This window comes from Rhea americana, unplaced genomic scaffold, assembly GCF_003343005.1.
Source record: "Rhea americana isolate MKP2758 unplaced genomic scaffold, rheAme1 scaffold_248, whole genome shotgun sequence".
Taxonomy (NCBI): domain Eukaryota; kingdom Metazoa; phylum Chordata; class Aves; order Rheiformes; family Rheidae; genus Rhea; species Rhea americana.
Genome location: NW_028186366.1, coordinates 51,683 through 67,434, shown reverse-complemented (window position 1 = coordinate 67,434; position 15,752 = coordinate 51,683). Strand labels below are relative to the sequence as shown.

At 35.4% G+C, this 15,752-nt stretch overlaps 1 protein-coding gene across 4 annotated transcripts in view; it reads right to left on the bottom strand.

Moving 5' to 3' along the window:
* The window catches only part of TEX10 (testis expressed 10), a 65,199-nt gene that overhangs the window by 27,236 nt on the left and 22,211 nt on the right, over positions 1-15,752 (bottom strand). For all 4 annotated transcript variants that reach the window (XM_085306795.1, XM_085306797.1, XM_085306794.1 and 1 more), the window contains 4 exons: positions 15,237-15,475; positions 11,502-11,637; positions 7,809-7,984; positions 5,727-5,904 (listed from right to left, as the gene is read on the bottom strand). In XM_085306795.1, coding sequence (XP_085162921.1) covers positions 5,727-5,904; positions 7,809-7,984; positions 11,502-11,637; positions 15,237-15,475 — 729 coding nt within the window. The remainder of the gene's footprint in view (positions 1-5,726; positions 5,905-7,808; positions 7,985-11,501; positions 11,638-15,236; positions 15,476-15,752) is intronic.

Below are 15,752 nucleotides of genomic sequence, written 5' to 3'. Positions count from 1 at the left end.
CGTGTGTGTGTGTGTGTGTGTGTGTGTGTGTGTGTGTGTGTGCATGCATACAATTATTTATATACTTGCTTTTCAACTTTCATGCTTTCAACTTACTTTCCAATGTGTATTGACTTGACCTGCCACTTCTACTAGGGCCCTAATACCTATCTGGCTGTGTTCTTACATATTTGCAGACAAAAAAGATCACTTCCTAAACCAAGAAGGTGCTAAGATCTCAATCTCCACTCATTCTAAACACCAGATTCCAAAAAATAGCTGGAACCAACAAGCATACCCAGTTACTGGGCAGTATGTCAACTGAGCTCATTAGTTGTCTGAAAAGCAACAAAATATTTTTAAAAAGCACCATCTCTTTAAGAAAAGAGTAATCATTGTAAATAGACAAGCAAAATATAAGTTATCTCAAACCTACGAAGGCTAGAAACTGCCACACAATTTGTTTCACTCAGAGAAAACACTCAGAAAGCCTTTAATTATATGATCCTAATCCTTCTCCTTCTCTACAGCAACAGAAACACCAACTCTTTGTGACAGCCCAGAAGAGCACCCAACAAGAATAAGAAATGGCTATGTGAACTCACTGGAGATCTCATGAGCACTCCACTTCAAAAGAGAAGCGTCGTAAGTGTCTCAAATTGTCTCATAAATTAATTCCTATTGTCTTTATCTGAGCAGTAAAATATAATTCATCTTATTTTCTGTTAAAGTGAAATAATTTCCAGACACTCAGTTCCAAYAGATAAATATGATTTATTAACATGCATAAATAATGCATATTATTTCTAATTTTAATTTTTTAAACATATTTAAGCTGAATAGCTTTTCATAAATTGTACCTCAAGACATGGTAAGACGACACATGGAGCTTTTCCCTTAAGGTTAGAAATGTAGTACCTTAGTTTATACAAATAATCACTATGTCATAACCTGCATTTCTTAAACCATACTTCATACAATAGCATACTTCATAGTAAGCACTCGGAAGCACTCAGCTCAAGCATCTCACCTTAAACAAAACAATGAAAGAGCAGAGAAAATTTTTTGCAAGACCATAATCACCACAAAGTCCCCAAGAATCAGGAAATGAAGCATTAAGTCTAACATATGGTGACAAATGGTGCTCCTCTGCAATTGTCACGTAAACACCTAGCCTACCTTTCAGACAAATGAGAAAAGAAGCTATTATACACAAAAAATGAGTCGGTAAAATTTAGTAAGTTTCAAACTTTAATGATAACCCCCAAAAAATTTACCTAGAAGACAGTCCTCCAGAAAGTACATGTACACTTCTCTAGTCCTTTAAAAACCATTCTGAAATAGCCTACTTTACAAATGTGGGAAGCAGGCACAGAGGAATTACACTGAAAATGTTTCCAACTCTGCCTATAGTAGTTGCTAAAGTTTATGACTTTGAACTCCATTATATTATTCATGGTTAACATACTCCTTCATTTCCAGGAGAGTATTTTTCCATATCTTAACCCATATCCTCAAGACTTCAGTTTCACTGTCAGGGTGAAGTTAAGTATGAAGCCACAAACCAAAGGTCCACCTATGTAAAACATTACATATTCCCTGCCCAACAAATTTTAACCATCCATTTTTAATATAGAAATGGCTATTTGAGCATTTATAAGCTATTCCATTAATTTATAAATCAAGAAACAAACAAACAAAATCAATCTTCACATTAATTCTATTAGAAACATGACACGGTGCATAAAGACAACTGGTTTGTCTCAATATGTCAATTGAAGAACTTAAACCTTGTAGATTCGGTAGAAACACTTTCTAATATACTTCAAACACCCTTTCATTTGTCTCTGTAAATTTAGGCTTCTCTTTAATCAGAAGTCAACTCAGAACTATCTCTTTCCAAGAAGTTATGATCTCTCATTTCTCTCAATCTGCAGCCACAGACTGCGCTTGTGTTCCATTGCTTTTCCTTATTGGGTGGGGAGAAGGATCTCAGCTCCAAGAACCCTAGCACAGTTCCATCTCTCAAAACTCTACCTGACTGGATTTATTAAAGTTGCTTATATCTCAGGTCCCACAGGGTGGACATGAGAGAGGAGCTGGAGAACTTCAGGCAAATCAAGCCAAGACCACACCTTCTCTCTCTCTCACCCTCTGAAACTCATTAGCTGATCAATCCTAGTGAAGTGAACAGTAGCATGGTCTGTTATCTGGCACAGATCAATTAGCATCATCTGGCCACGTTCATACAGCTAAACTCCAAAGCAGGGTGGCTGCACTTAAGCTTTCTTTTCATAACAGTCCTTGGCCTGTGCTAACTGGTAGAACCTTACTTAGCAGGTGTAGGCCAGAAGTATGACATGAACTGTTCTAATAATTTAACAGTTTAGATGATCACATTCCCATGCCCAGAAGTCTCCTCATTTACATACATGCAAATATACACTGGGCATCAGCAGTATATTGACAGGAAGGAGTGCAAATGAAGCAAATAAAGGAGTTCACTTGGCTCACTTGCTTGGCTCCTGCAGATCACCTGCCTTTCTATTTCATCATTGCAAAAATAAAAAATGGAAATTAAAACATGCCTTCAAAATTCATTTCTAAGTAGCCGAAGATTATAAACACTGACATGCAATAATTATGTCAGGCAGTAAGTATTAAATTATCACAAGGCTGTGGTTTAAGTCATCTGGATACATCTACCATCTACTTCTATAGTTTAAACCAAATATATATATATACATATATATTGAATTTCTTGAGTTTATAATGATTTTGGAATAATAGCAACAGTCTTACCACCCACGTGCACTTTCATCAATTCTACCTTTATGGAGCTTCTCCCAGGCAAATCTACATGGGTATGTATGTCCATCTCAGATGCACGGAAAAAGGTACATGGTTTGCCAATCAAGAATAACGTGAAAATAAAAGCTTYCAGAGAAATTGAAAACAATTACCAAGCACACCAGCAAGTTTCAGATGCTACCGAATGCAGTCTATTTAAAAGCACAACAGAGAAGCAGGTGGCTTGCGAGAAAAGAATATTAAAATCCTCCTCACAAAAGAGCATACAAATATAAAGAAAAACATTGCCATCTACTGACTATATCATTTTTTTTTACTCGTAAGTGATGTCTCTGAATGCACTGTTCTCTGAATGTACTAATTTATATAAGTTTACATAGGAAAACTAGTATCATCTACAACTACAGAAAATGTCCCATAAACCAAATTGTGATCCAGAACTGTGAAATCATGTACATTTCATGGACTACTTTTTTCATTTCAAAAACTTTACATTTAATTCAAAGAATCACAAGAGCTAGAAATGACTAACAAAAGTTATCTAGTCCATCTACTTCCTTCAAGGTTTTACCTCTGTCATCCACAATATAAATTTCACCCAGTATGATTTCAAGTAACTCCTGTGAATTAATTCTATACCCACTTACTACACAGTTTATTCCAGTACACCTCTCTGCTGTAAAAAATTTTTTGCTAGCAGTCAAACCAAATCGATGTTTCTAATATCAAAGATCTCTATTTCTAGTCTTTTCCATAGCATATACAGAAACTGCTTTTTCCCCTCTTTTGAATAGTCTTTAATGCACACAAAGATGCATTCCTCTCTCACCCTACTATATTTAGCCTAACAATACTAATTTGTCAGTCACTTCCTCTGACCACACTTCATAGACTAATGGTCTCTGTCTGCTCTCATTTTGACTCAATTTGGGTCATCCAGATCACTTCCTAAAAGCAATCCACAAAGCTGAACATAATCCAGCCAGACTTTACTGATGATTAGAGTTGGAGAATTACCTCACAAATCCTGCACACAACAACAGGTGATAAGTTTGTAAAACTAAGCTAGAGTTCAGAGCTAGGAAACATACCACTATTTCCTTAACTGTTACTTATCTCCCTGCTGTCTTCAAATGCTTTCGAAAGCTTATTTGGTAGCTCAGTCTGGCAACAATAAATTTAGCCAACTGGTCTGTAAGACCATAAAGGTTTTTTTTGTTGTTGTTGCTGGGTTGTATTTTTTTTAAAAAGACATTAGCACGATCTTCTATCTTTCATTACTTCACTGCCCTTCAGCAATTATCAAAGGAAGTCATCAACAATTTTGAGATCACCTTAGCCCATCCTTTAAGTATCCTAGAATGAAGTTTTCATAATAACACTGATGATCATAAACAATAAAAATGTTACCAAAAAGCCTTTCAAATTTTATACTATAGGACTTTAAGGTTGGCAACGTGAGTCAGTATTTTCGATGTTGTTATATTCACTTTCTTGTCTATAAAAATCTTACTACAATCTTTACTAGGACTTGCATTATTCTTCGATACAGTTCTGAAGAAAATTGCTGGAGTTCTAATTTTTAACACTGATTCCTCTTAATGCCAAGGGAATTGCCTTACTATAGAAAAACAATGTTAAGTCCAGAGGAATATCCCTTTTTCTAGAGTGGACATGGTCACATAGGGTTTCATCAAAAACTAACCTCTCCAAAGAAAGCTGCTAGGGCTCATCAACAGAGGAAGCTGCACTAGTGTAACTGTATCAGTGGTATTTTTTTGCATGCAGACTTCTCAGATAAATAACTCAGAATACATCTTTGAATCCAGCTTTGTTTAAATTCATGACATTTGCAAGGTGATGTAAAAGTCATTTTCTGCACCACTGATAAATTATCCCTCCTTTTGCATTGCCAAGACATAAACCACTTTGGGGTAAGAATGCTCCTTGGCTGTGTCTCATGTCGTCTGTCAAAAGGATCAAGTGCCCCCAGCACTGCAGCTTTGTGATAATCTTTAGAATGCAGTTAGTGTAAAATGCATCCCCCCACCAAAACCAAAACAAAAAGAACACAGATATCTAATAATTAAATAAGCATCATACAATGCTTATTACTGACTTAAGATCTTAAAATGACAGCCTCTGATCTGGCTACAGTCTGCCCCTGAATTTCTAGTATGCAACAAATGACTTTGCTATAGAATTTGGAGTTCCACCTTCCCAAAACTACACAGAATTTTATTTTYATAATTGTAATGCATGATGTATAGCATATTATAAATTTTATCATAATCACTTCATAATTTAGTCACTTTATTCATCAAATTGTCAGATTACAAAGCTAATACAAACAGGTCTGTATTTGACAGTACATCACGTTGTGTCACGTTTTTTACTTTAAAAGCTTAAGATACAGAAAGCACTAGGTAAAAATAAAAACAAACTATTTCTTTAAGCATAAGTCAAAGGAGTGTAATTCTTGATTCTTATTTATCCAGCTCCAACAATATTGAGCAATGGAAGAAAGTTTTTATACAAAACAGACTATAGGAATATACACTGTTTTGTTATTTTTCACTACAAGAAACATCATATAAAGGCATTTGTGAGGAAAAAGTGCAATCACAAGCAGAACAAAGATGATCAGTCATGACATTCTAGGTAGAAGGCTGCTCAAAACTGGAACAGCCTTAAAGGTTAACAAATACAATTTTGTCACCAAGTGGAGAAAATACACCAGTGTAAGGATACAGTGAAAGCAAAAGGCTAGGAGTGGAATTTGACAGAAGCATTAACCATTAACATTAATTTGACAGAAGCATTAACCATGAAGCCTATTCTTACATGCTTTAAACAAGCATAAAGTTGCCTTAATAATTCCATAAACAAATCGCTCAAAAAACCAATTGAATTAAAGCATAAGTTTAACATTTTACCTCATGTGCAGTATCCCAATAAGAGTAGCAGCTAGCTCAGAAGACATCCTTCCCATAATACAGCAGCGACTTAGGCAAGCAAGCAAGTTTGCAGGCAGACATGGCAAGAAGTACACCAGCTGTACTAACCGTCGCTGAGCCTCAGCTGGAAGAAGAACCAGGGTGCCATCTAGTGGATCTGCAGAAATACAAAAATCGAATTAAAAACTAAGCACACACACAAAAAAAATCCTTCTAATCTTACCAGTGTGCTGAAAATTTACTACTCTAGAAAAGACAGTTTCCTTTTCAAATCAGAAACACAGTATATATGAACTATGAGTAGCATTTTCCCCCACAGAGAAAAAAAGACACAGCAGAGCAGAAAAAGCAAGGGAAAAAGTAGTAGTAAGGAAGCCTAGTGGGAAATGAAGGACTCAAAACTGCAGTAAAATAATGATATAAAGAGAATAGCATCAAACATTTTTCACCTACATAGTATTTTAAGAACTTTAATTTACAAAAATGACCAGATAATGTCCAGAGATGTCCTTCATTGTGCAAATATTAGAGAAAGTCCTGCAAAAATTCTTTTCGTTAACTGCTTCTTTCTTTACATTCAGGTAAGGAAGCCTCTACAGAGTTCCTCTTCTTAGAGGCCTGTAAGAATAATTATGGTCTAGAGAGATAATTCTTCGTAGACAAAAGCTTGCGTTACAGCTTACATTTAGGTTATTTTCCTTCCAACAACAGATAGATTATCTTACAGGAAATCAAAAAAGATAGCTAATTACAAAACCACTTCAACAAAACATTAGAAAGAACAGAGTCAAGAGACAAAGTTATTTTTATATGGATTTGAATTTAAAGATATAAATAGGGGGTAATTATTTTTTGTGATTTCTAAATCTGCTCAGAACTCCTTGTCTCACAATTCCAAATTCATGTCTTCAAGAATGAGGAGCAGAAGTTTATTTTTAAGCTGCAAATAAATTTGAACCATTTGGTTTTAGAAACAATACTCAAGAAAACAGAATAAATGTCACAATAACAATAATAATAACCCTAAAATTGCCAGATTGTACAACAGTATAATTCTGAAAAGTATACTTTCAGTAGACAAATCCATAGATTATTAACACAACAGTAATAAAAATATCCTTACAACAGTACAGTCACCTTAATAGATGCTAGTATATTTTATTTCACATAAACAGAAGAATACACTAATCACTTCCAGAAGGTAGAGTGTGTGTTTAATAGCACATGGGCGTATTATTGTTTGTTTGTATTTGCCAAAACAGCAAGCAGTAATCTGCACYGTGAAAGACTAGGTTCTCACAGTATTAGTTAATGGCAGGTGAAGTGTGTCCCAGATCCAGAAGAACTTGAACCTGCATTCCAACTTTCAAAGGCCAACTTTCAACTTCAGTCAAAGCAGCAGCAGAAAGAGAGAAGTGTGCACCAAATGAATGGAAGAAAAAATGTAACTGGAAAATACTAGCAAGAGGAATTCAAATGCCAAAATTGAAATTTCATGCACATAAAGACTTCTGCACTCTTTAACAATTCCATAGCATMTCTCAGGCAAAACACTGCAACAATTGTTCAGCAACTCCTCTCCTTTCCTTTTCTAACTACATTTGTTTAGTTAGAGCTTACATCACTTGCTGAAGATACAACACTAATTAAGAACATTGAAAACACTGAAAAGACTAAATAAAATTAAGCAATGTTACCAGATCCAGACTTTACAAAAAAAAAAAAAAATGACACTTCTAATCAATCAGGTTAAAGATCTGATATCTTTAACTGAAAATATTAATCAGTTCACTAGCCTTTCAGAAGAGAAACTGACACACACAGTTCTTTTTAACATTTATTAGGGACAAAATCATCACAATGTAATCTGAAAAATCATCACAATGTAATCTGAGTGATTTTTAGGGTGGTTATTTTTTGTTTTTTTTTTCTTTTTTTTTTTTTTTTTTTTTGTTAATATACTTTCACCCTTACCTAGGGAGCATCAGTATTTTCCACATACTGCAACCTTCTGGTTCAGTGACAGACAAAATTCATTGTGTTGTAGTGCAGAAATCTTACCATATATACGAGCAGCAGTGGCTTGTAAACTTTGTAATAATTCCTTGTTTGAACGCGAAGCAGCAGAATGAATGATATCAATCAGCTGATTTGAAAGCTCAGGATTTCTCATGCCAAGCAGAGCAAGTTGCTGAGGTAAGCCAGCCAACCACCGAGATAAAACTTTACTTCGGCTTCTAAAGAAAGAGGGAAAAATTAGTTGAGAAAAAAAAAGACATATCCTTTCTAGTCTTCACTCTAAGTAGAATTTCTGTTAACCATAATTAAATTACAATCAATTGCAGTATTGTGATTTATGATTTGCTTAGAATATTTCAGCAAAAAAATCTGAGCACACCAGAGCACTAATAAAGGTTATGAAAAAAACCCACCACATACACACTTTTTTGAGCCATAACTTTTGCACTACAGAATTTTAAGTCTTTCAGAAAGTATTTGTGTGAACTGACAGTATGCTGGCAAACTAGCTTTTCCATTCTGTCATATTTAATAATTATGTGCAAAATTAAAAATTAATGATTTTACTACACTCTGAATAGTACTTAATTATCAATCAAACTACAACTCTTTATACCTGAGGCCTTCAAATTCAGTTCTACCTTTGCTGACATCTTGTTCTGTAGTTCAGACATATCTTAAAGCAGAACAAAAAACTAATCTTAGAAGTATAATTTCAAAGTGCAGTTTTATAGTTAACACAAGAACTAAGGTAAGGATTCCTGAATTCTATTTACAGCTTTGCCACTGAGTTTCTATGATACTCAGGCAAATTACTTCAAACATGGCTCTCCTATAGCTGATTATGAAAAAAACAAAAAAAACAAAAATGTACACTCAAGAGATATGGTATGATATTATTCATGACGCAAATAGGTTGGCATCTATTGCAACCCCTAGCTCCTTTTTTAGCATTGTTGTTGCTTAGCAAGAACAGATGCACAGGTTTATTCTGCCTCAGATGCAAACTTCAGAATATATTTATTGAAACTTTGTGCAGCTTCTCTTGGCCAACCTCAAGCCTCAACAGGTCTCTCTGAACTGAGGCTCTAGCCATCAGTGCATCATCTATTCCTTCTATCTTAGCACTATCTACAAATTGGCTGAGTGTACATTTTTCATGACACAGACCACTGACTAAAGACTGCGCAATACTAGCCTCAGCATCAGTCCTTACTCATTACTGGATGCCAAACAGATGGCAAGTCAGCGACTACTATCATTTGATCCCAGTCAACTTTCAACACGTTTTTCTGCCTGTAGTTAGCCCCAAATTCCTCAATTTCAAAGTGAGAATTCTGTGGAACACAGCATCAGAAAACCGTACCTAACTAAGCATTTTATGTACAACACTTGTCCACCCAGCCACTTATTCATCATAGAAGGCAATCACATTGGTAAAGCATGATTTGCTTTTACACTCATGCTAACTCATTCCTGATTGTCTGGTCCTTTGTTTCAAAATGGATTCCAGGAGAAAGGGCTGCATGATCTCTCCACAGGCTGAGTCACAGCTAATCAGGCTAAAGTCCCCCACATGCTCTTTTCTTTAAGCTGGGTTTACACTAGTCTTTTTCCAGTCATGAAGTACCTCCCCCAATAGCCATGACTTCATTGGTGACAAGTGATAGCCTTACCTTAACATCGGTCAGTTTTTTCAGCACCTTCCAGGTATACCCTGCATATACATCTGGCCCACAAATTTCAACACATCTAGCTAATATAAAACTYCACACTCTAAATGCAAAGAGTTTTTTTTTTTGGGGGGGGGGGGAAGGGGAGAAACGAAAGAAAAATTGGAGGTTCTAAAATCCACAAGCATACAGCTTGAGAATGCTCAAGCAGACAGAAGATAATCTCACATGCAAGGTTTACATTTTTGGTTTAAGTGAATAAAAAGCCACCTAAAGTCTAAGAATCCTTAAGGCCTAAGATCCACATCTTAGGAACACACATATAAAACTTTAGTGCCCCATCCATATCAATTCTGCTCCAAATCTTCCTCCTCTGTTCTTCCAGAAAGCTATTCCAGTCCCTGCTGTTTGATTATGAGAAACCTTCTTCTAGCTTCCAGCTTAAGTTAGACATAGTCAATTTGTCCACTTATACTTTAAATGGTTGTGGCAACAGCCCTTTTAAGATCTTATTTGTCTTCCTGGAATGCCTATCCTTTTGTATTGGCTTTACCCAAAGCATCAGGCAACCATACCTCTGATGTGCCTTAGCCAATTTAAACACAAGTGGGATGAATCCTATGTTCAGGTTCTTCCTGCAGCCTTTACAGTTTGTGATTTCCTGGGCATAAGTAACTACAAATAAGGTAATATGAACGAGGTATCAAATGGCCTTATTCAAAGATAGTACTACTTTCATATAGCTACTAGTACTACAGTTTGTTACCTTTAAAAATTAAGTTCCCTTTTATTTTTCCCCACAGCCCTACCACAGAGGCAACATACAGACAGAAAAAGAAYAGAGAAAGACAACTACTATTGTCTCCTCAGAGAGGACAATAGTCAGACTTCCATTGTATCTCACTGTACACATTACCATTCTCAATAGATAGGCCATTTTTTAATCTAAATCCAGATTATATTATCTGACTTTAGTGGTAACAATCAAATTCTTAGTATTTGCATTTTTCATGCCAGATCTCTCAAGCCTCTTGCAATAAAATTTACCCAACCCTCCTCTTCTGAGCTGATTTGACAGCATTCAACTCAGTTTTCTTTCCAGCACTAACATGTTTTGTTTCCATATCTGAAGACACACTTTCTCAGTTCTGAATGGAGGCAGGGTTGATAAGACTGATCTGTATTTAAGGATTTTACATAGCTGGAACCAGATGACTTGGCTGAAAAACTGCTTCTGGAAAATTTAAGACTTGGAAACAGTTTTGACAGATCTTATGATGAAAAACTATAGATAGCACAGCAACATAAGAGAAGATCATTCTCTACCTAAAGCAAGATGAGCATCTAATACATGCGTGAAACTGGGAACCCAAAAGGACTAAAACATATCTCCTTAAACCTAATCTCTTTAGAGTCACATATCCAAATAATCACAGAATCATATAATCAGTAAGGTTGGAAGGGATCTGAAGATCATCTAGCCCAACCTCCCCGCTCAGCAGGGCCACCTAGAGCATGTTAGACAGGGTTGCATCCAGGTGGGCTTTGAATATCKATCTCCAGAAAAGGAGACTCCACAACCTCTCTGCGCAACCTGTTCCAGTGTAGAAGTAAAATACCTTTTTTTTTTTTTAATTAAGAAATTAAACATGAAAGGCTAGCTGTGTACTAATAGAACCACCAAAGATTCTAACTCACAAGTCCATAATTTCAGGTTGGAGGAATTTACAGCTATAGCTGTACAATGCTGACACAGCAAGGAAGGACAATCACACAATTGTAACAACAAGCTTGCAGCAGTATACTTCAATTTAGATCTCTAAGTCATTACTATTTAGCTAGCTAGTGCTTATGGAAGAAAAAAAGACACCTAAGCATAATCTCACAATGTCAAATACCTCACGGAAAACCTAATTTCAGAACCTTCATATTTAAATGACATGACTGACACACCAGTTTCCACAATGAAGTTTTAGAACATCTATGCAGAAATTCGGTTTTCTAAACTTGGGAAATAAATATGTAATGTTGAAATGAAAAAATAAAACACACAGGTTTTTACCTGATTCTCTGAGTCCTCAAATCTTCTTTTTGGTAAACTCTGCTAAAAAATTTCAAAAGCAATGTACGAACAGGAAAGACAAGATGCCTTTGCTGGTATAGTGTATATACTGCTTTTATCAAGGGTTCTGTTGCCACTAGAGAGAAAACACACACAAAAGATCCAAAATTTAAGAAGTGCTTATCTTCTGATTATATACATATGCACACATGCACGCACACACACATACAAATATATGATCTATATCTGTGATCATCTACAATTATCTCCACAGAGAAGTACAAAAACATCTTGATGTAACTACTGGATAAAGTTTTAGATCATTAAGACAACACGTTGTTGTGCAGCTTATGAAAGAACCACACAAACTAAGAAAGAGACAATGTCTAAGCTTTCTAAAAACAAGGTAGTACATAGGTTTGCAAGGTAGCCGAAAACTAATGAAGTCTTATTTTTCATAAGTGGAGAGTAACTGGAGTGTTCTATTTGCTTTCTCCCTAAAGCAGTAACTATATTCACCCTCATAACCTCACATTAATCTTTTTCTTTAATCTTTACCTATACTCCCCCTAACTTCATGGTCACAATGCCTTCAGTTCTTTCTATATTCATCTTGTTCCCCACTTACACACCAGCCTTAACCACTTTCCACATCTCTGAATTACCAGGTTACTCCAAATCATGTTTGCAGATTAACCAAATAGAATCACACACTGAAAGGCCAGTGGCAAGCCAATACAAAAACCTGCTAATCTTGCACTGCAGCCTTTTCTTCTCTGAAGCTCTAGCCAATTCTGTGTTATCATGAGACTTAACTATGGAACACGTTTGACAGTTCTATCCTCCTGTTAAGGCTGGCTATAATTTGCCAGCAAGTTCCTAACTTATAGTAAAAGGAGAAGCAAACAGACTAAACATCACATTTTATTCAAAAGACAGACTGTGATATTGGAAATAAAAAAAACCATAAAGGGCATTGGCCTCCACCAAAATTATCTCAATATTGCTTGCCCAAGAAATTCATTGCTGTCAAAACATGCATATATAGCAGTGATCAGTTCTTTCCACTGTCTTCATAATCCAAAACTAGAAAACTTATGTCTTTCCATTCCAATGTACAAAGCAGCCTTAGTAAATTGTATGTTCGAAATCAGGCACAATTACAAGAAGTTCCACACTGAACAGAGCTACACAGATGTGATCTTTTTTGCAAGAGGCAGATCAGTAATGACAACACGCTATACTACAAGTGATTACAGACCCATTTCAGGGGCTGGTCCTATCATCAGGGAAAATATTTAAGTTATCATATAGGGATTCTCACTTTAAGACTATATTTATACAAATGAATAAATAAGCATATGTACCAGAATGGTCATACTCAAGTATAAAGCACAGAGGTATTTAGAAGCTGAAATCTAGCAAACTTGATGCAGTAAATATTAGAAATGGATTTTAATTAAGGCAAGTCATTTTTATCGCATTAAGAACATTAGCTTATTCATTTTAATTTCAGATACTCATCAGATAAAGTACTACGAGGTAAAGTAGATCCTACTATTTGACTTTTTTTTTTTTGCATGAACTTAAATTTAAAAATAGAAGTTATTTTAAAAGGCATTATTAAAAAGCAGTATTTACAAAGTCCACTTTGTACGGCCTTCCAAGATGTAACCAATGTCCTAAAGTCTTTTTAATCTGTTTAATCAGCACATGGCAACTTTCCTCCTCTGGTTACTCAAAGAAAAGTTACCCAAATGACAACTAGCAGGTAAGCTGCTGCTATAGTCACACATGGGAGAAGCAAGAAAGAAGCAGACTTGCTAGTTAAAGAGAGCAAATCCAGAGTCTGATCTTAAACAATGGAGAGGAATCTTCAGAGGTTGGAGTTCAAAGCTTCTGCTACACAGTTAGAGTAAACAGTGTACATTTCACCAAAGTATAAAAACCCACAAAATAGACAATATTGAAAAAAAGGACTGGAAATAGATGACCATACTTAGATGAAACAATGATCAGGAGGTTGGCTGTGGTTTTATTTAATTCTCTAATTTGATTTCCATTCTATCATAAAAAGAATTTTAGTGGCTGTTTTTTTTTCCTTCAGAAGAGAATATAAAAGAAAAAAAAAACAACAACTTTCCCTTTAAGGTCCTTAATCTCAATTTAAAATATGTTTTAACATACAGTTGTATCTTGAGTAAGTATCAATTTTTGCAGTATCATCTTGCACAACACGGTTCAGAATTTCTAGAGCACCAAGCCTGACAAAGGAGAAAAGCTTTCTTTACGTTTCTTCTACATCTAGGAAACAAAGCTTGTGCCAACTTCCTCTCAGGCTTTTAATGCTATGTGAGGATGATGTTGATGAGATAGATTGTTCACACAAAGATGCAGACTCCCAAGGTAAACAAAAGGGTTTCCTATTTTCAGTGAAATTCCTAAATTTTTGCAGGATCAGCAGATAGATCCACACATATTGACCTTTTGGAAGTTCACCGAATCTTTTTTAGCTCATTTAGTTTACTTCTGTATTCCTGAGGAAAGTTATTGCACTAAAACAGCCACTTTGCTTAGAAAATACTAGATATTGTCCTGTATCTAGCAAAGTCTGGTAGACTAAACAAAACCAATGTTTCATTATCAGGAGAAGTATGAAATGTCCAATTTAACAGCCTAACAATTGTTGGGAGACTACCTTCCTGAACAGATACTCTTCTGCTTTAGATTAGTTGATAAGAGAGAGTCCAGAGTCCAAGAATTAGCTATTACTTGCCTTCAACAGGAAGCTGATTTTAGAATATAGGTAAGAATGATTAGTTATTATCTTTGTTGTGAAGGAGATAGGAACAGACAGATTCCTAATTAAAAGGAACTTGGAAGGAGATGCGCTAACCGCCAAAATATATTTGAGGGATCATTTGACATCTTTTCATCTTGCAATACAATGAAATCTGCTGCTAAGGGCAAAGTATTTTCTATAAATTGTACTTGGCTACTCAGCTGTGGATTTCACTTCTACTACACAAGCAAAACACAGCAGACCTCTGCCACCTTTAGACTTCCTGGAAAATTCTTTTCTTTAAGACAACCTATATCAATTAACTGAAAAGGCATGTCAAACAAGGTTTTATCTGCAATACAATCAAGCAGTACGTGAAAAGTCACACAAAACCAAAACCAACCTGTACTGGTCCTACATGTCACAACTGGAAATACGTTTTCCCTTGGAAAAGAACTTAAATCAAACATCTTGGAAAATATTCTCCAGCAGCTTTCATCAGCGCTACCTTGGCATTTCATGCCATCGCAGAACTAGAATGGTCAAACATTACTAAAGCAACGCATTACACAAGCTGCAGTAATGATTTTAAATAAGGAGTGGAATGTTAAAATACAATCAGTAGGACATAAAGTTACATGACTTTTTTTCCCCGAAAAAAGAAAACTTTGCCTTCTCATACATAAAAGCTTCTTAAAAAGTAAAAACAGGTGCAGAAATATACTAATACTTTGCATATCAACAGTACGAATCTAACACCAATCCTTTAAAAATCAAGCAATTTTCAATGCCAAGTACAAGGATATAACCATGAAATTCAATTTACCTCTACAGACAAAATACATTATGAAGTAATTGAGGATGTAAGATAAATCGACCTGAAAACATCAGAATAACTTAAGCTCTTTGTCAGTGCAAATATTTAATTTTTTTAGAAACTGTTTACATCTTACCTTTGTTTTGCTGTATTTGCATTAATCTCCAAGTAACACCAAGCAATCTGTTCACCTGCTTGCTATTCAATCTGCTGCCATCCTGAAGAGTATCTGTCACAAATTTCCTTATCATATCTAGCCAACCAGAATCCATCTGCAGTGTTGAAGCACTTGCCAGTGAAACCATTATGTCACACAAGGTTAAGTTCAGTAAAAGATGATCTACATTGTTTGAGGATGTCATACAATACTTGTTGCTACGGAAAATAAAGAGAAAATTTTAAAACAACTTTGTACTTCAAATATCTTGCTATTTCGGTAGAAATCATACTATACAGGATTTTTTAATTTATTTTAAGGTTTTTGGCACAATGAAGGGAAAAGAATATGGTTTAATTATTGAAAATCAGGAAATCAGAGCTCTGTAAAATCATCAGTAAACTTTTATACATTGTCAAATGTTGTGATTAAAGCTTAACTAAGAGTTAAGAGATTAAAATATGGACTGATTTTCAGGGCTTTGCACATAAAATG